General features: G+C 41.3%; 2 protein-coding genes across 7 annotated transcripts in view; one reads left to right on the top strand and one right to left on the bottom strand.

The window, feature by feature from the left end:
- Positions 1-808: 808 nt before the first annotated feature.
- On the top strand, positions 809-6,880 carry LOC128238497 (proline-rich transmembrane protein 1-like). The gene is made up of 4 exons (XM_052954511.1): positions 809-899; positions 3,709-3,926; positions 4,234-4,344; positions 4,800-6,880. Exons 1-4 carry the CDS (start codon positions 887-889, stop codon positions 4,977-4,979), a joined length of 522 nt encoding a protein of 173 aa, XP_052810471.1. The 5' UTR covers positions 809-886; the 3' UTR covers positions 4,980-6,880.
- A 1,726-nt stretch (positions 6,881-8,606) lies between these two features.
- The window catches only part of LOC128230692 (uncharacterized), a 64,847-nt gene continuing 51,622 nt past the window's right edge, over positions 8,607-21,831 (bottom strand). Inside the window, exons 1-3 of one of the 6 annotated variants that reach the window (XM_052943139.1) lie at positions 17,008-17,214; positions 13,147-13,341; positions 8,607-11,901 (exon numbers count right to left, since the gene is read on the bottom strand). In XM_052943139.1, the coding sequence (XP_052799099.1) occupies positions 9,858-11,901; positions 13,147-13,341; positions 17,008-17,039 (2,271 nt within the window). In that variant the 5' untranslated portion in view covers positions 17,040-17,214 and the 3' untranslated portion in view covers positions 8,607-9,857. Of the gene's footprint in view, positions 11,902-13,146; positions 13,342-13,761; positions 13,893-14,558; positions 14,706-14,857; positions 15,032-16,841; positions 16,864-17,007; positions 17,215-21,831 lie in introns of those variants that run through there. The other 5 variants (XM_052943172.1, XM_052943151.1, XM_052943165.1 and 2 more) reach the window with 5 other exon arrangements.

Raw genomic sequence — 21,831 nt, 5'->3', positions numbered from 1 at the left:
CCGCCATGCCGCTAGACTGTAAGGTCAACCTTTTGGGAAAATGCTTCTAATCGCTACACAATCTTGTTTTGTTTCTTAAAAAACGTTTATTCATTATTGTTTTTTAGACAACGCTTCAAAAAAATGGTTTTAATAAGAATACAATTAAGGGCCGTTTGGTGTCAAGGTTGCTAGGCTGCCGGGCAGCTAACTTCAGGCCACCAGCAGGCTACTAGGTCGATTTATTTTTAAAAAAAAAACGGATAATCGCAATAAGATTTTAACTTGTGCATAAAGAACGTTTTTATTTGTTATGATTTTCGAAAAAAACAACGCAATCGAAATCTGCTTTCAAAAAGAAAACTATGAAAGCGGCCGCTAAAATTTCACGCCGCTAGTCCGCTTACATACTTCACGTATATCTATGATGACTAAACTAATTACAAAATATCTCCGAAAAAAAGTCATTAACGGTAGTTTTAATTACATATATATATGCATTTACATCGTTTAGATGTCTGAGGCGATATGATTATCACATGAGAGTTTATTTTAAAGGCACACAATACTGGGTTGATCGGTCACACTATATGTTAATGGGGCACAATGTACATTACAGGGACACAATATATATATATATATATATATATATATATATATATATATATATATATATATATATATATATATATATATATATATATATAAAATATAAATCAACTAATCGAACAAGAGTTGAGATTGTCATTGGCTTGTTTAATGTATGCGCATGGACACCGATAATGCATGCAGTGGAGCCTGACTCATCAGATCAGCATGTGTAAATAGTGCACTACGTCACAGGTTTGTGTGTGTTGTTGATCGATAGTTATTATTAGCATTTGACAGACACTATCAAACACGGAAAATGTCGGAGAAAGGTACGTACACTGCCATTTCTAAAATATTTAATACACACTTTGATAAAATATTTTGTTGAACATGTAATGTGAAAACATGTTAGTTATAAGATAAAACTTTCTGTCTCGGTCAGTTCTAGTATTTGTTAATTGAAGTAGTTTCCTTCACCTGTCCATCCTGTGAGTACAGTAACGTTAACTAGTACACTAGAATGATTCTCGGCACACCAGCGAATTCATATTTAAACCTATATGATATCATTTTAAGGGTTTGTTATTGGTGTCAGGTTCATCTCAAATCTGTTTAAACGTCACTTATAGAAACAAATTTGTTTATTTTTGGTTTCGTCATCTTTGTGTTTATTTTTATATCGAATATATTTATATTTCAAGTCACTCAAATACATGTACAGAATGTTGCAAATTAATGAAGTACTAATACTTATATACCTAAATATGTGCCAGACAGGTGTCTGCATTAAGAAAGTTCTGGCTTCCACAACTTTACTGTAATGAAGGTATTTATATTTTGATGTTTACCTACACATAAACACGTCCCAAAATGGTTATTTATACAGTAGTGTGTATTCATGATAAAGTTCATTAGCTCGCGGCATTAAAAGTACCATATGTATATATCATCTGATTTTAGGATGCCCCGTTAAGCCATATTATTTTTGAGTCATGAATATGTAAAATATAGATGAATACTTGACCTGGTACCAAACTAAACATTAAAAGGAATTGTCATTGAAATATTGGACAAAAGGTGGGTTTACTTCCGTGTTAGTGTTGGTTGATATATAAAACAAAACACAAACTATATTAAACTTATCTATTCTTTTCAGTGATTTATTTTACCTGTTATAAGCAAGCCGTACTAGTTACCCTAGGCCTTTTTAAAAATAACAACATCATACGAGGTCACCATGCATCCACATTATGCATCAGTATTGCCATTCGTTTGTTGACATCAAAATGACGCTTAATCAGTGTGTGCATACCACGTGATCAATCACGTCGTATATCATACGTCGGAAGGCAACATTCTGCTTAAAATGAAGACTTAAATCAAAGATAACTTTTATTTTACTACCGGTCATTTCAAATGAAGCAAAGGGCAGTCTATGCCGCTTAAAGAGCCCTGCCTTCGTTTTGGTTAGATGTTTAATTTCATCAAACACTTCGACAAACCTGTTTCCCGTGAAACTAATGATTTGACAGTGCTACGTCAGACGGCCGTATTGTGAATAGGTTTGTCGATGTGTTTTAAGAAAGTCATCATTCGGAGCAAAATATTGCCTTCCGACGTAGCATTTATGACGCAATTTATCACGGTGGTATACACACACTATTAATTGTATATCAGATACCTAACAGCTGCTGTTACGCTGAAACAACATTCTGACCTAAATGACCCCACCCCACCTCTCGACCGGAAGGATATGGGGCTGGAATGTCCTCAAATGCTGAAAAGCTAAAAATCTGCGTATGTTTATGAGTTGCAGCTTGGACAAATAAATACTCTATAATATATTATCATCATAGGAGAAGATAACAAGTCATAAATCACAAAGACACAAGCTTGTATGACGCAGGGTCACATTTTGGGGCGGTTGACCACTCATGGGACATACTTGTTTAACAACTTATCATGATTCCACGACAATGTTTCCACATAATAGCGAAGCAAAATATCCTCCAGGGTTATATAATCCTAGAGGATCTATACACCGATAACAAGCTAGGAACATAACCTTTCATATGCCATAGCGAGCTTAGATATAAATCGACAATAATGGATCGCATACACTGCCGGTGAAGGTTTATACACATTCGTGTGTTCTTACGAAAATCCAATTTGTACACCGATATTCAAATAAGGAAAATTTAATTCTACATCATATAAAAGTCGTTCTTGTAAACCAGTGCGATGATGCTATGCTTACATTATCAAACCTCTGATGAATGAGAATGATGAAAGTTGATAATAATGCACCAGTCAATTGTTACCACGCCCCCCCCCCCCAGGTCCGGGGAATAGCGGGGACTTTCGGTCCAACCAATCCCAGGTAAAATCCTCGTCCTCCAGGGACAAACTGCTGGAAAAAAAACCCCGCCATATGCCCCAACAACACGGGGACATCCTAGGTAAGGCCCATTTGCCGCTATTTTCAGCGCATAAACATAACCACCGCATCCGGCTCTTCGGGGCCACCTGCGAGCCAATTCACTCCTATATCCCCGCTATACCCGCGGACCTGTGTGTGGGGGGCATGGTTACAATTGAACGGTGCATAACAAAGCACTGTTCGGCTGTGAAGCGGCGAGTAAATGAAATGCGACAATACTAGACAGCAGCCACTTCCGGTGCAGGCTTTGTAAAAAGAAAATTATATCGAGAATTTTCAAATTATCGTCACAAAACTAAAAACGTTTTTTTTTTAAATCCTTTTTAACTATTTATATGACGAGTTCACAGGAAATTGTTTAAGAGACTGCATGCAAAATCACAATTGAAATATGTTAGAAGATTACACTTCGCCCCAAAACACACCTTAAAGAATAATCTCAAAAGCCTGAGTAGGCCTTCCCTTTCGTTTTCAATCAATAACTTTTGAACAAGATCGGATACGTCTGCACATGGTCATGGTATATATATGACCCACATTGATTAGAACTATGCTAAGCGCTTCTGACAGGCAACTCTTCTCCTGTTTTAAAAGTATAAAATGTTTTTCCGTCTTCATAAAAGCCCATCGGAGATTATATAACATTTTTGTCATTTCGACGTTAAATAAATCCTGTTTTTTTTCCTTTATTCATGCAGGGAACCCTCAGCTATACCCGGACGGTGATTACAAACAGCCTGACCAAGCCCCGCCAGGCTACACACAGGGACCCCCAGCCCCGGGTTACGGCCCACCACCCCCGGGTTATCCCCAGCCCGGTGGTTACGGCTACCCCGCCGCCCCACCCCCGGGCTACGGATATGGGGCCGCTCCTCCTATACAGGTGGTCAGCAGAGATGCTGCGGCCCATGTGTTGGTAAGCGGAGAAATTTTATACATCGAGTTTTCTTGGTTACAGCTGTTGTGCCTGTTTATATTGCTCTTTTACTCTCGAATAATTTACCAGATAGTGTATGTGTAATTTTAGGTCTATTAGAATTTTATCGACTGGACACATGCAATTACTGGGCTCGTCGCTGTAGTCTTCATTTTATTATTAGAAGGCCAAAACGTCTGGTTTCAACATTTAATCTACTGAAAAAGCAGATTAGCCCTTTTTTATAACTTATTGTGTATGTACGGGTGTAGAGTCCCTTTCAAAATGCTGTATTCCATCATTTCAGGTCCCACAGACAACGGGGCCGCCTCCCACGGACTACTCGACCCAGGCCTGGATCGCATGTCTCTGTTGCTTTTGGCCAACGGGCCTACTAGCCATCATGAAGGCGAACGAGGTACGTATTATGGACCTTAGTGTAACGTATATGGTCCTTGGTGTAACATACATGGACCTAGTGTTATGTATATGGACCTTGGTGTAACATACATGGACCTAGTGTAATGTATAAAAAATTATGGACCTTGGTGTAACGTTTATGAACCTTTGTGCACTGTATAAAGACCTATGTGAAACGTTTATAGATCTATGTGTAACATGTTTAGACCTTGGTCTTACCTATATGGACCTTGGATGTATAAGCACGTCTGTGAAAATAATACCAACCTAGGTGTTGTTTTGTGGAATAAGGTGAAGCTTATAATAGACTTACATGTATATTGTACGAAGCTGACTTGTTCCCTGTGTCATAACGAAACTTGGCCTTTGTTCAGTTGCATTTGTATAGAAATATAATACAAAGGCTATACTTGTGAATGTTTTTATTTTTCTAATTATTTCTCGCTGTTTCAGTCCCGGAACGCGAGGGCGCGTGGAGATATGGTTGGGGCACAGATGGCGTCGGACAGCGCCCGGACGTTTGTGAGGATCAGCTGGGCGGCCGGGATCCTCAGCATCATTGCCTCCGTCGTCTTTATTGGAGTCTACGTGGGTATTGTCCTGCCTAGCATTATGAACAATCATTACGACTAGACAAGTGAGGGAATGGTGGAGAGATGGAAGAGGGGGGTGGGGCGACGATAAATGAAATGTGGCACATAGGTTTGGGACCAGAAGTGGCCCTTTTATTATACATTTAAGTTGATTTTGTCTTAACTGTGCGGGCCATAACGTACATACATCCTTACCAATTAAATGGCTTATTTATGCTATTCGTTGTGTTGTCAACTATCAGATTGTGATAATTCCACTACTTATTGGACATGTTTATTAACCAATAATCATTTGATGAATGTGTCATTATCCGCATAAAAGGAAGTGCATTTTAGAGGGTGTATGTTAGTTAGTTTAATGATAGTTTACTTTTAAGTTCTAGTCGTTTTTAGGCACACGACAGCGCATATGTTATTTAAGTTCCGGTTGCGATGATAAAAATATCATGTGTTTTTCGGTGATTCAGATGAGTCAGGCCTAGATAAAAAGATGAAGGCCTTATCTCAACTTATTTTAAGTTTAAAAAAAGACAGGCTATAATGTTTTACTCTTTTAATATCAATAATAATAATAACAGAAGAACAATTTCAACATTAAAACATTTATTATGACAATGGGCCAAATGTTCGGAACTTGTTAAAGTCATCGTTGCTTGTTAAAGTTAACAATGCCTTTAAAGTCATCGTTGCTTGTTAAAGTTAACAATGCCTTTAAAGTCATCGTTGCTTGTTAAAGTTAACAATGCCTTTAAAGTCATCGTTGCTTGTTAAAGTTAACAATGCCTTTAAAGTCATCGTTGCTTGTTAAAGATAACAATGCCTTTAAAGTCATCGTTGCTTGTTAAAGTTAACAATGCCTTTAAAGTCATCGATGCTTGTTAAAGTTAACAATGCTCTAAAGTCATCGTTGTTGACTTTTAAGTCTTAACTGCTCTGGAAGATGCGTGGATACACTTTTGATCTGCTGTATTTCTAACGAGATGTTAGAATACTGTTTCAGCTGTACTTGTTTATATTTAGATATGTAAGCACATTAACGACTAATTCACGTTTTAAAGTTATACATGGTGTCTTTTATCGCGTTGTTAACTTTAACTTTCACGTTAAAAGTTTTAGACGATTTCGTTTTTCACATTGTTAACTTTATTTCACGCTGAATAGTTATAGGCCATGTTGTTTATCATGTTGTCAACTTTAACAATGTTCTGAACATTTCGTCCGCATTGGTTTTATCCAAATTTTGAAACTTGGTCTTTACCAGGTTGTATATATGTTTCTTTTAATGACCTTCATTGCCAAAAGTGAAAATGCTGGTGGTGAGATATAAATATATTATGGTTAAATTTATGGTATACAGAAATCTTCAGTGTTTAGCTGAACTCTCATTTCTTGTCAGAAAACAAAGGCATTTTTGAAAGGTTGTATTTCTTGAAGAAACTTAATAAAGAAATAAATCATTTTTTACCATTTAAAAAAATCAATATTCATTTCAAAACAATAAAACTTGCATTGAAATTGCCAAATTTAAGGGAATGTAAAAGTTCAAGTAAATATGTTTCTGTAATACGCCCTTGGTTTTATATGAATTATCATGTATGTGAAATATATAGAAGTTAACTTATATCACATTACATATTACTTAACAACCCTGTTCGATTGTATTTTCTATGACACAATGTTTGTATTCATGAGGTAATGAACCAATTTTATGTTGTTTTATTTTTAAGTGGTTATTTTTAATGTTGAATTTTAATGTGTGATTTTATGGCAAAACCCATTTACAAAGTATTGTTAACCACGTTGTAATCACAAACATGTAGATCTAAGGAGTGATATAGATCTGAGAACTTTTAATATTGTTTGCAGTTCTAACTTTTCATTTTATAGTGTTACCATGTTAGTTGTTGTATTGTTGAAAAATAAACGAGCATTGTTATCCTACATTGTATTATGCGTTTTCGTCAGTGGTTTGTTCGTTTTTCGATCCAACGTTGGTGCTTCTTATGTCGTCGTTGTGTTCCATGCTCCAACCAATTGCCGTAGATTTTGTCTCTCTACCTACACTATTTCTGAACAAAATGTTACAAAATATCCCACACAAAAATTTGAGCATTATGTCTCAAGTACAAGTGTGACATTTTAGCTCGCCAAGAGAATACGCCACGTGGAGGGGCGGGAATACGCCATGTGGAGGGGCGGAAATGCTTTATGTGGAGGAGCAAAAATACGCCATGTGGAGCGCGGAAATACGCCATGTGGAGATACGCAATACGCCTTGTGGAGCGCGGAAATAAGCCATGTGGAGGGACGGAAATACGCCATGGTGAGGGGTGGAAATACGTCGTGTGTAGTGGCGGAAATACGCCATGGGGAGGGACGGGAATACGCCATGGTGAGGGGCGGAAATACACCGTCTGAAGTGGCGGAAATACGCCATGTGGAGGGACGGGAATACGCCATGGTGAGGGGCGGAAATACGCCATGGCGAGGGGCAAAATACGCCATGGCGAGTAGCGTAAATACGCCATGTGGAGGGGCGAAAACACGCCATGCGGAGGGGCGAAAACACGCCATGCGGAGGGGCGAAAACACGCCATGCGGAGGGGCGAAAATACGCTATGCGGAAGGGCGAAAATACGCCGTGCGGGGGGGGCGAAAATACGCCGTGCGGAGGGGCGAAAATACGCCATGCGGAGGGGCGAAAATACGCTGTGCGGAGGGGCGAAAATACGCCGTGCGGAGGGGCGAAAATACGCCGTGCGGAGGGGCGAAAATACGCCATGCGGAGGGGCGAAAATACACCATACGCCAGTCATATTTTTTTCGAAAATTGATGTTTATCTAACGGTTTTAGAAAAATTAGATTTCTGCAATTTTCCAAACAATTGAGATCCGTGATTTTGAGTTATTTTGTATGACTGAATTAAAGCATTGAAACGAGAAAAGCTGGTTCTGTGACAAAAAAACTTCGAAGAATGTCAAAACTGTCAATCTTTGAGGGTGCAGCTTTACGCGTCAATCTATGACAGTAGGAGATGAATATTAAACCTGAAATGAAACACCCAATGCGATTAAGACGTTTCATTGATTATGAATTATTATTCTATTAGGCTTAAATTTTATCTACGTTGATGGGTATTGATTTCAAGTAAGGATGCCAAGGTCCTTGTGTACTTTAATCTCTGACGTAAACAGTGATTTGCTTTATATTATGCACCAGTCAATTGTAACCACGGCCCCTGGTCCGGGGGTATACCGGGGAAGGCGGGGGAAATGGGCCTTGTTTTTACCTTCGATGTGACCCCGCAGTGCCGAGTGAATGCGATGGTTTTGTTTACGCGCCGAAAAAAGCGGGGTATGGGCCTTACCTAGGATGTTCCCGGTGTGCTGGGATTTTACCAGCAGTTTGTCACCGCAGGGTGGGTATTTTACTTTGGATTTCGATTCAGCATCTTTGAGTAGTAATGGTATCTAGTTTTGAAATAGATTCTAGAAATGAAGGCGTAAGAATGTTTTTATGTGAGTTTTCCAAGTAGAACTTTCAATTAAATTTGTGATAATACCGTATCACCAATCCGAAATTCGTTCTCTGGCGAATTTGGGTCGTACGATTCTTGTTAGGTCTTCAAATGGTCGTAGATATGATTTAAGGTAAAGGAACACATCCTAAACTTTCTTGTGAACACACTTTATTATTCTGATCTAGTATAAAGCATTACATACATTGCACTGCGACATGTTAATACATGACTTTAAGGTAATTCATCCATCATTAATACAAAAAAATGCTTATGGTAAAGTTTCATTTTAAAGTTCTAAAATTAAACTTTGAATATTTTTTCACCGAGAGCTTTTCTTCTATATATATATTGAATTATTAAAGAAACAAATTAATAGAATTGCTTTTAATCGTAGAAAATTGTGTATTATTATCTCCCTTTATTTATCAGATCTTAATAATTGAGTCGAGTTTGTAATCCATGCAAAAAAATAAAAAAGGTTTATTGATATAAATTTGACCTAGAAATAATCTCGATATTAATATATAAAATGCACCAACATAGCTTTTTATCCTTATAATGGATGGCTTACCTTTATATCTGAATCAATATCTAATATAGATAAATTAATTAGAAAACACAGAAAAGCACTGAGCTTAAAAGCTAATTGGTACCCTGATTTGGTGAAATATCCTGACATAACACAAATGGCATGAAATGATGACATTGGGCCGATTGTTTTGAACATTGTTAAAGTTAACAACGTTGTTAACTGTGCCGTTGTTAACTTTCAAATCTGTAATACTCGGAAAGTTTTATGGACACACATTTGATCTACGGTACTAGCCACAAATATTAATATAACTGATTCAGCTATGCTTGTTTTAACTAATAATGAGCACATAATAAACACGTATATCAGCTCGTAAAGTTAACAACGAGACCGTTAACAATGCAGTTAACTTTAACAAGGTTCTTAACAATCGGCCTCATCTGACTCGTCTTTAGACAGGTCGATGTTTTTGTTCAGCTCACGAAAGGCTGCATGATATTTCGTCTCGTATACTGTCCGTAACACTATTGCAATGAATACATATTCGTAATTTTCTTCCCTTTCTTATTGTCAGCCCAGTCCGTATTTTTCATTATAAACTATTGTGCTGTAGAACAACTCCTTACAAAGACCATATGACCAGAAACTTCAAGCATACTGGTTCGTAGAAATCGTGTTTTTTTCTTAACTATTTCCAAAGACTAAACTGCCCCCACTTTTCCAGGTTTATTTCTCTTACAAATTATTTCCAAAGGCTCAACATTTCTATTTTCTACTCCAAGTTTGGACTATTGTTGTTTTTCTTACAAATCATTTCCAAAGGCTCAACTTTCAAGTTTACTCTAGGTTTAGACTCTCTTATAAATCATTTCCAAAGGCTCAGCTTTTCCATTTTCTTCTCCAGGTTTAGACTTTCATCTGATACGTTCTTTGATTCAAACTTCGTACACGCCATGATGTTTGCCGCAACGAGTTTGTTATCTGGTTGAAGTTCTTGCACCTTTTTGAAGTGAACTGATGCTTTCTTGAACTGACGTAGCTTCATGTACACGTATCCTAGCAACGAATACGAACGTGCGTCTGACGTCTGAACACAGAGTTCCTCGAATTGCTTCAATGATTTCAACAGGTCCGCTTTCTTCTTCATCTTGATAAAACATTCGCACAAAAGGTAATATGCGTACGCACATGACAAAACCTCAACACCGTCCAAAGCGTCTATTTCTCGTGTCATAAACTCATCCGCGACGAGGGATTCCATTTTGCCATAGAAGTTTAAGCTCTCAGGTTTTTGAGATTCCTTCATGATCACCTTTCGTAGAAGAGGTAAACTGTCCCCATAACGCTTGGTTTTGCACAGAAAGCGTCCATAGTCTACGTACGTACCTATCCCACAATCCTCCTTTCCAAGCGCCGCTTTGAACGCCGCGTCTGCTCTTTGTAAAGCGTCTTTGCGATGCTCATCGTTCCCCTTGGAAGCGGAGTGATACATACAACCTAGATGGTCATACAAGTGCGATCCTGTTTTGGCATCTGCAAATTTCTGTATCAACAGACGACACATTCGAATTGGGCGCCATATCTCAGAATGAGGCAAGTTCTCGCTCAGTGAAATATTCTTCTGGCTCAGAAGTGTGGGGAGAAAATCAAGATGTTTGCTGGCTTCTGAATCGCCCTGTAGCGGTTTGATAAAGTATTCTATACTTTCCTCGAAACCAGATACGCCGTGAGCGATCAATGATGATACATACACACCGATTTCCTCGTATGCTTCTGCATATTTTTCAAAACCCGAATCCATGTAGAAACTATTGCAAAGTTCGTCTGTTACTGTACATAAAGCGCGCACTGATTTTTCGACTTCGCCCCGCTTTGCGAATTCTTCCGCGTCAGCCATGAATGGTTTAAATAGTTCGCCAACATTGCAATAAAACGGGAAAATGTTAACAAAGGCACATGTCTGAGTTAGCTCCAACAGTTGTGATACAGGATTTTCACGGATTTTGGCCACCTCATCTTTAATGGACACCATGGTTTCCTTCTCCAAGTGACTCAGAGTGTTGTTCTTCGGCATAAAGTAGTTCGGCAGGTTTCCGCTTTGAATGCTCTCAAGGAGAGTGTCGATCAGCATATTTACGCACACCGCCTTATTACTCCGCCAAATGTTCGGATCTAAAGTCTCACATACGAAATAAAACACGGATTTCAGTTGTTTCAGTGAGAGAGACCTCTTCTCCAGACATTCACCGCATAGCAGACAGAAAATGATGAAACATTGGCGTTGAACGGACGAGACAGCCTCGTTGTCAAGGATACGTTCTGCTTGAAAGAAATTGTACTCCCATTCCAGTTCTGGATCTTCGCTTTTTGGGTGCGCCCCGGGAGTCACGTGGCAACCTTCTGACACGATTTTCTTCTCGACTCTCTTGCCCGGCCATCCGACGTTTCTTGACCGGGTCTCCCACTCCTTAGCCACTTCCGGCCACTGTGGATGCTTCAAGGCCAGTGCGTATTCAACTTGATCCGGAAGTTTCTTCCTTTTAACCTTAGCAGACGGCTTGGCAGAGACCGCCCGCGGCGTGAGCGGCTCAGCTTCTTCAACGATCTCCGATTGCTCCTGTTTACGGTTTTGATCGCGCAGATACGTGCGAGACGTCGTTCCCCGTTTAGTAACGGCGGTCTGCAGCATCGTTTTCGTCCGCTCGCGTGTCATGGCAGGCGCGCTCTTCGACTGCCGCGCGGTGCCTCTTGCGTTGAGGTTGAGATATCCGGGTCGCGTTGAATTGTGGTTGGTGACGCAATCTATCGGCTTTTCCTCGTCGTGACCGACCGTTTCAGTGCCGACCATGAAGCAGATTACCTCATCATCAAATGATGTCTTCTTTACGACGTTGAATTTCGCATCCTTCCTGGAATCGAAAATGAAAATGGTCGCCATTAAACTTATATTGTGTGTGTATGTGGACTCAAATTTTGTCCAACTCTTCCACAACTTATACAGATAGGTTTTAATACAGTCTATTGTCTTAAGTTTTCTTCAAACCCAGCATCTTCAAGGGGGCTTAGCGTTTTTTTCTTATGAAATATACTAAAATGCTATATTCACAGTATTAGGCATTTTGTCGCTATTTTAACAATTCTAAGGTCCCAAGCCCAATTCACAAAAAAGGGTGAAACGATCACTGATAAGTCTTCATTACACATACTGTATAATTAAGTAAGAGTTTATCAAATGAATGGGTCTTCGAACATACGAGTAATTAAATGGATTGAAATTGAGCAAGTATTGACAGACCAAACTTATTGAGTGAATTTTGTACTGTTCAAGTCGCATACCTATCATTGACAGGTTTTTGTCATTAAACATGCTTTGGCAAACCATCTAAATGCTGTATTTGAAAAGACATTAATGGTTATGTTTGCTTGTACATGTACATGAACACAAAAATAGTGAAAACACTATAGTTTGTTGAACTTGGAGGTGGGAGAAAAAGCATCTACCATGGCCTCTCGTGTAAAATAGGTTTATCCCAACCCACGAGCATGGTTTTCGGCAGAAACACGGTTAACTTCGTTACCGCGAAACACCCTACTCTCGAGCTGGGATAAACCTATTTTACACTCTCGGCCATGGAATAAACTAAAAAATCTCACATCAACATGATATTACAGTAAAAATATCCTATATATTCTATTAGTATTATTTATGAATTCTGTTTTAATGAAAATGCATGAAATTACATAGTCAGCAGGAGCGCATCCAGGATTTGATGTCGGAGGGGGCGTAACTTAAGGGGACCCTTTTGTCTTGCGCCCCTCCATCAGTAACGAAATTTTGGGGGGTTTGGAATTTTTGGGTCCTAACCCGAAAATTTAAACAATTTCTAGTCCGAAATGGTGCATTTTGGGCGTATTGTATAACTTTTCTTCTCCTATATTGAAATAAAAAGTAAACTCGGACGAATCAAGGGGGGGGGGGCGGTGCGTCCTCCCTGAATCCGCTTATGGTCAGCGTGAGACCGCGATTTCATTGCCAGAATCGCGAGACTCACGGCGAAATCGTAAGACTTGACATGACTGAGTATGGAACGGTCGTTCATACGTTTGATTCTTAAACTACAGTCTTAGTTATAATAACTTAAGGTTCAACTCACGTCAGTATGGTAGGCATACGGTAGCCCTCCGGATACATTCCAACGAAGTTAGCGTCATCGAACGGCTTCTGACGTCGAACGTAGCGAATTGGGACGAACGAATGCAGGATAAATGACTCGTGGAGATAAGGAACCCCCGACACCGGGTCGACGTCACGCAAGTCAACCTTTGAGGGGTCGTACGTCATCCCGCCGCTGAAAAAAGAGAAAAATACAAGTACAGACAAAGTGTTACCTTACTTAAATAGAAAAAAGATAGGTATTTTTCATAAATTTGAAATGCTGCATAGATACTCTATTGCATTTAAATTTAAAGCACGTTTTGATAAGTAAAATCCTAGCCAAGCATTCAATGAGACGTGGCACGTTTTATGATTTTATAAACCTCAGAACGGTATGCTATTGGATTTGTTTCAATGGCTTTCGTCATGAAAAATTTATGAGCAAATCAATTACAACTGTAGCAAGTAGATGTGTCGTTTAGTTTAAATCGATGCATACATACGTACATGTACGATGACTACCTTAATCAACTAGCAGAATGGATCGAACAAAGCTATCAAACACAAGTAACACAATAAAGACAATACATGTTGCAAAATACAGTGCGTGTACCTGTACTTGCAGCTGTACGTGTTCATGTCCGTGTACCCGTACGTGTCCCTGTAGCTGTACCTGTACCTGTACGTGTATCTGAACGTGTACCTGTACGTGTACCTGTACCTGCAGCTGTACGTGTACCTGTACCTGCAGCTGTACGTGTACCTGTTCGTGTATCTGAACGTGTACCTGTACGTGAACCTGTACCTGTACCTGTACGTGTGTCTGAACGTGTACCTGTATCTGTACGTGTATCTGTACGTGTACCTGTACGTGTACCTGTACGTGTACCTGTACGTGAATCTGAACGTGTACCTGTACGTGAGCCTGTACCTGTACCTGTACGTATATCTGAACGTGTACCTGTACGTGTACCTATACGTGTATCTGTACGTGTATCTGTACGTGTACCTGTACGTGAACCTGTACCTGTACCTGTACGTGTATCTGAACGTGTACCTGTACCTGTACCTGTACGTGTATCTGAACGTGTACCAGAACGTGTACATGTACATGTAGCTGTATGTGTTCCTGTACGTGTACGAGATGCGGATTAATTTAAAAGTCCATTGCGAAATTTCACTTTAAACTTTCAGTTAAAGGCCCGCCTATACCGCATCAGTCAATTTCCTCGTGCTATCGTGCATGTCATTCTAGACATGTACAATTGTGGCGTACATTGTATAACAAGTAGCCAACACGAACACGTTCCCGTAGTAGGGTTTCGCAAGCTCTTTAATTTCAACATTCTGACAAAAGACTCCCAATAAATCCCAAATCCTTTGGCACAAATAAAATGATTCCACACTCACAGAGTGTGTGAACCACATGCTTGATCTAGCTCTTGATGTTGTTGTTGTTCTTGCTGCTGCTGTTGTTCTTGTTGTTGTAGTTGCTGATGCTGATAATGATGTTGTTGTGGTACAGAAACTACGTTGGCATTCCCATTTCCACACACAATAAACTTCATATTTACACAGACGAAATAAAAGAACTGAATGCATTGAACATAAATATGTAACAAAATATCTTCAAACAACGAACTCAATGACAAGTGTATACCTGTACAAAATTCAAGTAAGAAGTACCCAAAAGAAATCAAATTTGATACCTTGCGAATGACTTTGAATAGATTTAGATCCTATTAACGCCACAACAATACCGACTCTGGTGAGCAAACCGTCTTATCGTTAAAACAGATACGGCATGTCCACCCAGGATACTTTTCAAGCTTTTAAAGTCCTCAAAAGGCAGTGATGATCAGTGATACAGCCCGGCCTTTGATGTTCCAATATTCATTACAGCGCCATGCCGATATTGAAATAATATTTATAATTACATCACGTATGTATGTATGTATGTATACGCTCTAGGCTTGATTGGATCCGAAGTGAATTCAAAACGAGGTACCATCAGTTCATTTCTGAATCCCTGTGCACCAAGTCAATAAGTCAACAATGACAAGAATATTGGTAAAGACGCTGATAAAAGATGTAACATTATGAAAACCCAAGTTACAGTTACTCGGTCTCTTTTAGAGCCGGTGTTAGTTCAACGTGAAAAAGCGTATCAAACAATAATTGAAAAACCGATCTTTCTCTTTCTTGATACTTAATTACAAAACAAACCCTTCGCAGAGTAGTCACCTTGTCTACAACATTGAAACACTAGGGCCCTAATTCGTAAGCGTTATAAGCTTAAGAACTTTATTTCAATTAGTCAAACTTTTTTAAACTAGATTTAACCAAATAAAAAGTAGTTTATCGTGATTATCAAAAGGATTTTGTTCTTTCAATGTCTCAAAACCCTCTTTAAAGAGATAATACTTCAATAAAAATAATACCGAATCAAAAATATTGTGTTTAGCTTAATCCGGATATAAGGGATCATTCGAAAATTTGGGGCCATGCTTTAAATGTAGTACAGCTTTCTCTGCCCATCTGTTTGTATGAAAATCACAGACGACAAGACCAGCTGGTACAGCCAGATTAGCAGTCACAGGGCGACGCTGCTGTGACAGAGACCGAGGCTGCAGCAGGCATTGAAAATGTTGTAAACTAAGGGAAGCCACGATTTACTGTCAAGGAAATCTTTGTTTTAAACCTATTTCGTTCTTAGTTATGATTTTTTGCTATAAATAATTATTGTATATGCATAATGTGGATATGGACCGGAAGCCTTCATAAATAAAAAAAAAAATTTTTACTGATTAACTGTTCTAGTATTGATCGGATATAAACAACTGATAACGTAGCAGCCAATTGATTGATTAAAAGGCGTCGCATTCGCTCGTTTATAAAGTTATAAATTAGTTTGAGGTAGCTTTCAAATTCAGGCAACGGATGCTTTACAGCTTTATGCTAATACACTTCATTTTTCAGTGCGTGCGCACGTGTTAAGATAGTTTTGTGGTCAATTGACACCAGCTCTACATGGCACTAACATCAATACTATTTCTCAAACTGTGTATACGAGTGGTATCATCTAAAAAAAATCCTTCTGACAAAAAAAGACAACATGGCGAGATCACTGTGATGTTGCTGAATTATTGATTCACTCTGGAGATGATCAATACCCCGGCTACCCGTCTTCCGTGGAATATCAGGAGGCAAAGTACCCGCTCTTGGAGAACTTACAAGAGCTGACTTCAAGTGACATATTATATGTCTTGTCAACTACTTATACTGAACATATCACTGGCGGACACTTAAACATTCTATGGAAACCCTTTATGTCGAAATGATACCGAAATGCATCTTAAATACACCAGAATGTACCATTTTACACGCCTACGATTCATTAATTTTGTTTTGAATCAGGGAGAAAATTTTCTGTTGGATAGTAAAACGGCAATAGAACGAGGCAAATAACAGAAACTTGAAAGTCGGATTAATGCACCAACTGATGTTTTACACCAGCTTGGTGTTTGGGGTTCTAGTGAGTCATACTGGTAACAGGAATGTGTGACGTCACTCCCTGTGGACACCCGGGCCCTTCGGCCATCCTGTGCACCGACACGCCCTAAAGTGGAGCGTTAAAAACTCGTCATATCCAGAAAGAAAAAAAATCATCGGAATGAAAACCAACAAGGATACCTTTTCCCACGTTGTCGCTCAACTGTTTATCCGGTTTCCATGGCAAGCCACGTGTAAATATTCCATAAACAAACAAACTTCCCTCCTTTTGAAGAGCGGACACTTAATAGAGCCACACTGTATCAAGGAATTTAATTAATTTGAACATAAAAGAAATCCATCTTACCTGTCTTTAAACTTCGTGTTGGCGACCTCCATGATTAACGTCAGCTAAATCGTATTCCTTACTGATCCACGCACAAACGTTTTGTTATTTTGCGATATTTAATATTCTGCCGATTTATTGATCAATATTTAGTTATAGATCATATTGATAAGAATACACTGAGAAGCTATTATATCCATTCATGTTTATTTCAAATTTAAATCTTATAGTACTAGTATTCGACTTCGATATACGTTGTCATGCAGGTATCGTAATAATAAGTTGTTGCAAACCTCTGTATAATATACATTGATCAATTTGAATTGTTTATTTAAGTCCTAGTCAGATATCGATTTTCATGCTTAATATCATTTGTAATGAAATACGGTTTAAAGACTTTTGCAGTTTGTTACGTCATCTGAAAGCTTGTTTTAACATAAAATTATTAAAAATAAATATTTATCGTACAACTTTGTTAAGTCAAATAAAAAGTTGTGTTAACATAAAACTTATTCAAATTGTTTACCTATCTAATAACTCGATAGAACATAGAGGAATATACATGAACATATTTCTAAAATCTATACAAACGTTAAAAACCGCATTGTTATATATTTTATAGCTCATAGTCACTCGAAAGAGAGTGGCGGATCCGTGGTCTAGTTGAAAGACACTTGACAGTACAATCGTAACAACTCGGCCAACTTCGACAAGCTTCGTCAATTCGTAAAGCAAGGGCTGGCAGGTTCGACTTCAAGCTTCACTGAGCAACTGAAAATACGCAACTGTCTTCCGGGGGCGGGGGTGGGGTCTTCCGGGGTGGGGGGGGGGGACAACGGGGGTCCACTGTGAAAGTCCTACACGCTATCGCACGTCAATGTATCAGACCCATCCCCGGACATGGATAGGCCAGTGAACATACTCGAACATGCTTTAATTCTAAAATCACTTGCATAGTTCTTTTAACTTGACTACGAAAACTTAATGCAATCGAATCAAGTTAAGAAATGACTTAACTAAGATGTTTTATGAATAAATGAATGAATGAATGAATGAATGAATGAATGAATGAATGAATGAATGAATGAATGAATGAATGAATGAATGAATGAATGAATGAATGAATGAATGAATGATGGATGGATGGATGGATGGATGGATGGATGGATGGACGGACGGACGGACGGACGGACGGACTACTGTTTTGTAGCGTACTATTGACCATTCAATATTATTGTTCAAAGATATTTCATGCAAAAAGATCCTGGTTAAAAGTAAATGGATCGGCTATGATGACAACGGAAGCGAGAATAAGGACACCGGGAATGAAAATGCATACACGGGAACGTCTATAGGGTTAACAGAAACAGCGATGGGGGGAAACGGGAAGAGAAATTGAAATTAAGATTAACACTTTCAGCTGCAATCTAATCACTGGCAACGTCATTATGGAAACTGGCATTACCAATACGGACAACGGGAACACCAATAGGGACATGACGAACAGCTATGGGGACAACGGGAATTGTGACAATGGGAACGGCAATGTGAACAATGAAACAGCAATTGTGACGACGAAGGCAACTGGAACAGCAATTGTGACATCGGCATGGAAATGTGAACAACGAGAACACCAATGGGGACACCGGCATGACAATGGGAACAACGAGAACACCAATGGGGATACCGGCATGGCAATGGGAACAACGAGAACACCAATAGGGACACCAATGGGGACACCGGCATGGCAATGCAAATAACGGGAACACCAATGGGAACACCAATGCAGACACCGGCATTGCAATGCGAACAACGAGAACACCAATGGGAACACCAATGGAGACACCGGCATTGCAATGCGAACAACGAGAACACCAATGGGATCACCAATGGAGACACCGGCATTGCAATGCGAACAACGAGAACACCAATGGGGACGCCGGCATGGCAATGCGAACAACGGGAACACCAATGGGGATACCGGCATGGCAATGTGAACAACGGGAACACCAATGGGGATACCGGCATGGCAATGCGAACAACGGGAACACCAATGGGGACACCGGCATGGTATGCGAACAACGGGAAAACCAATGGGGACACCGGAATGGCAATGCAAACAACGGGAACACCAATTGGGACGCCGGCACGGCAATGCGAACAACGGGAGCACCAATGGGGATACTGGCACGGCAATGTGAACAACGGGAACACCAATGGGGATACCGGCAGGGCAATGCGAACAATGAGAACACCAATGGCCGGAAACACCAATGGGAACGCCGGCATGGCCATGCGAACAACGAGGACACTAATGGGGACACCGACACGGCAATGCGAACAACGAGAACACCAATGGGGATACCGGCATGGCAGTGTGAACAACGGGAACACCAATGGGGATGCCCGGCGGCACGGCAATGTGAACAACGGGAACACCAATGGGGATACCGGCATGGCAATGCAAACAACGAGAACACCAATGGGGACGCCGGAATAGCAATGGGAACAACGGGAACACAAATGGGGATACCGGCACGGCAATGCGAACAATGGGAACACCAATGGCCGGGAACACCAATGGGAACGCCGGCATGGCCATGCGAACAACGGGGACACCAATGGGGATACCGACACGGCAATGCGAAGAACGAGAATACCAATGGGGATACCGGCACGGCAATGCGAACAATGGGAACACCAATGGCCGGGAACACCAATGGGAACGCCGGCATGGCCATGCGAACAACGAGGACACTAATGGGGACACCGACACGGCAATGCGAACAACGAGAACACCAATGGGGATACCGGCATGGCAGTGTGAACAACGGGAACACCAATGGGGATGCCCGGCGGCACGGCAATGTGAACAACGGGAACACCAATGGGGATACCGGCATGGCAATGCAAACAACGAGAACACCAATGGGGACGCCGGAATAGCAATGGGAACAACGGGAACACCAATGGGGATACTGGCACGGCAATGTGAACAACGGGAACACAAATGGGGATACTGGCACGGCAATGTGAACAACGGGAACACAAATGGGGATACTGGCACGGCAATGTGAACAACGGGGACACCAATGGGGACGCCGGCATGGCAATGCGAACAACGAGGACACCAATGGGGACGCCGACACGGCAATGCGAACAACGAGAACACCAATAGGGACACCACTGGGGACACCGGCATGGCAATGTGAACAACGGGAACACCAATAGGGACGCCTGGCGGAACGGCAATGCGAACAACGGGAACACCAATAGGGACACCACTGGGGACACCGGCATGGCAATGTGAACAACGGGAACACCAATAGGGACGCCTGGCGGAACGGCAATGTGAACAACGGGAACACCAATGGGGATACCGGCATGACAATGCAAACAACGAGAACACCAATGGGGACGTCGGAATAGAAATGGGAACAACGGGAACACCAATGGGGATACCGGCATGGCAATGCGAACAACGAGGACACCAATGGGGACGCCGACACGGCAATGCGAACAACGAGAACACCAATAGGGACACCACTGGGGACACCGGCATGGCAATGTGAACAACGGGAACACCAATAGGGACGCCTGGCGGAACGGCAATGCGAACAACGGGAACACCAATAGGGACACCACTGGGGACACCGGCATGGCAATGTGAACAACGGGAACACCAATAGGGACGCCTGGCGGAACGGCAATGCGAACAACGAGAACACCAATAGGGACACCACTGGGGACACCGGCATGGCAATGTGAACAACGGGAACACCAATGGGGATACCGGCATGGCAATGTGAACAACGGGAACACCAATTGGGACGCCCGGCGGCACGGCAATGTAAACAACGGGAACACCAATGGGGACGCCTGGCGGAACGGCAATGAGAACAACGGGAACACCAATTGGGACGCCCGGCGGCACGGCAATGTAAACAACGGGAACACCAATGGGGACGCCTGGCGGAACGGCAATGAGAACAACGGGAACACCAATTGGGACGTCCGCCGGCATGGCAATGTGAACAACGGGAAAACCAATGGGGATACCGGCATGCGGCAATGGGAACAACGGGAACACCAATGGGGATACCGGCATGGCCATGTGAACAACGGGAACACCAATGGGGATACCGGCATGGCAATGTGAACAACGGGAACACCAAAGGGGATACCGGCATGGCAATGTGAACAACGGGAACACCAATGGGGATACCGACATGGCAATGTGAACAACGGGAACTCCAATGGGGATACCGGCATGGCCATGTGAACAACGGGAACACCAATGGGGATACCGGCATGGCAATGTGAACAACGGGAACACCAATGGGGACACCGGCATGGCCATGTGAACAACGGGAAAACCAATGGGGATACTGGCACGGCAATGAGAATGGTGACAGCGGGTATAGCAATTGTGACGGGTTATACAGCAATGGTGACAGCGGGTACAAAAATGGTGACGGTGGGTACAGAAATGGTGACAACGGTTGCAGAAATGGTGGCAGCGGGAACAGCACTGATGATGGCAGCGGGAACAGCAATGCTGATAATGGGTACAGCAAAGGTGACAACGGGTACATCAGTGGTGACAGCGGAAACAGCAATGCTACGCAGTTTGTCACTTTGAAATGATAAAATTCAAGGTCCGCCAGGTAACATCGTAGAGTAAGACATAATCCAAATATTTTTCTAACGGGGGGGACACGACTTATTACTCCGCCCCAGGCTCCCGGGACTGCTCCTAACCAATACAAGAAACGGACAGACGCGCGGGGTTATAGGTTCTTTTCTTACAACATTGAAAGAAAAGAACTTGTGTGAGACCGCACC

Source organism: Mya arenaria, chromosome 1 (genome assembly GCF_026914265.1).
Source record: "Mya arenaria isolate MELC-2E11 chromosome 1, ASM2691426v1".
Taxonomy (NCBI): Eukaryota; Metazoa; Mollusca; class Bivalvia; order Myida; family Myidae; genus Mya; species Mya arenaria.
Note: the sequence above shows the minus strand (reverse complement) of the source record. Positions and strands in the feature narration are given on the sequence as shown.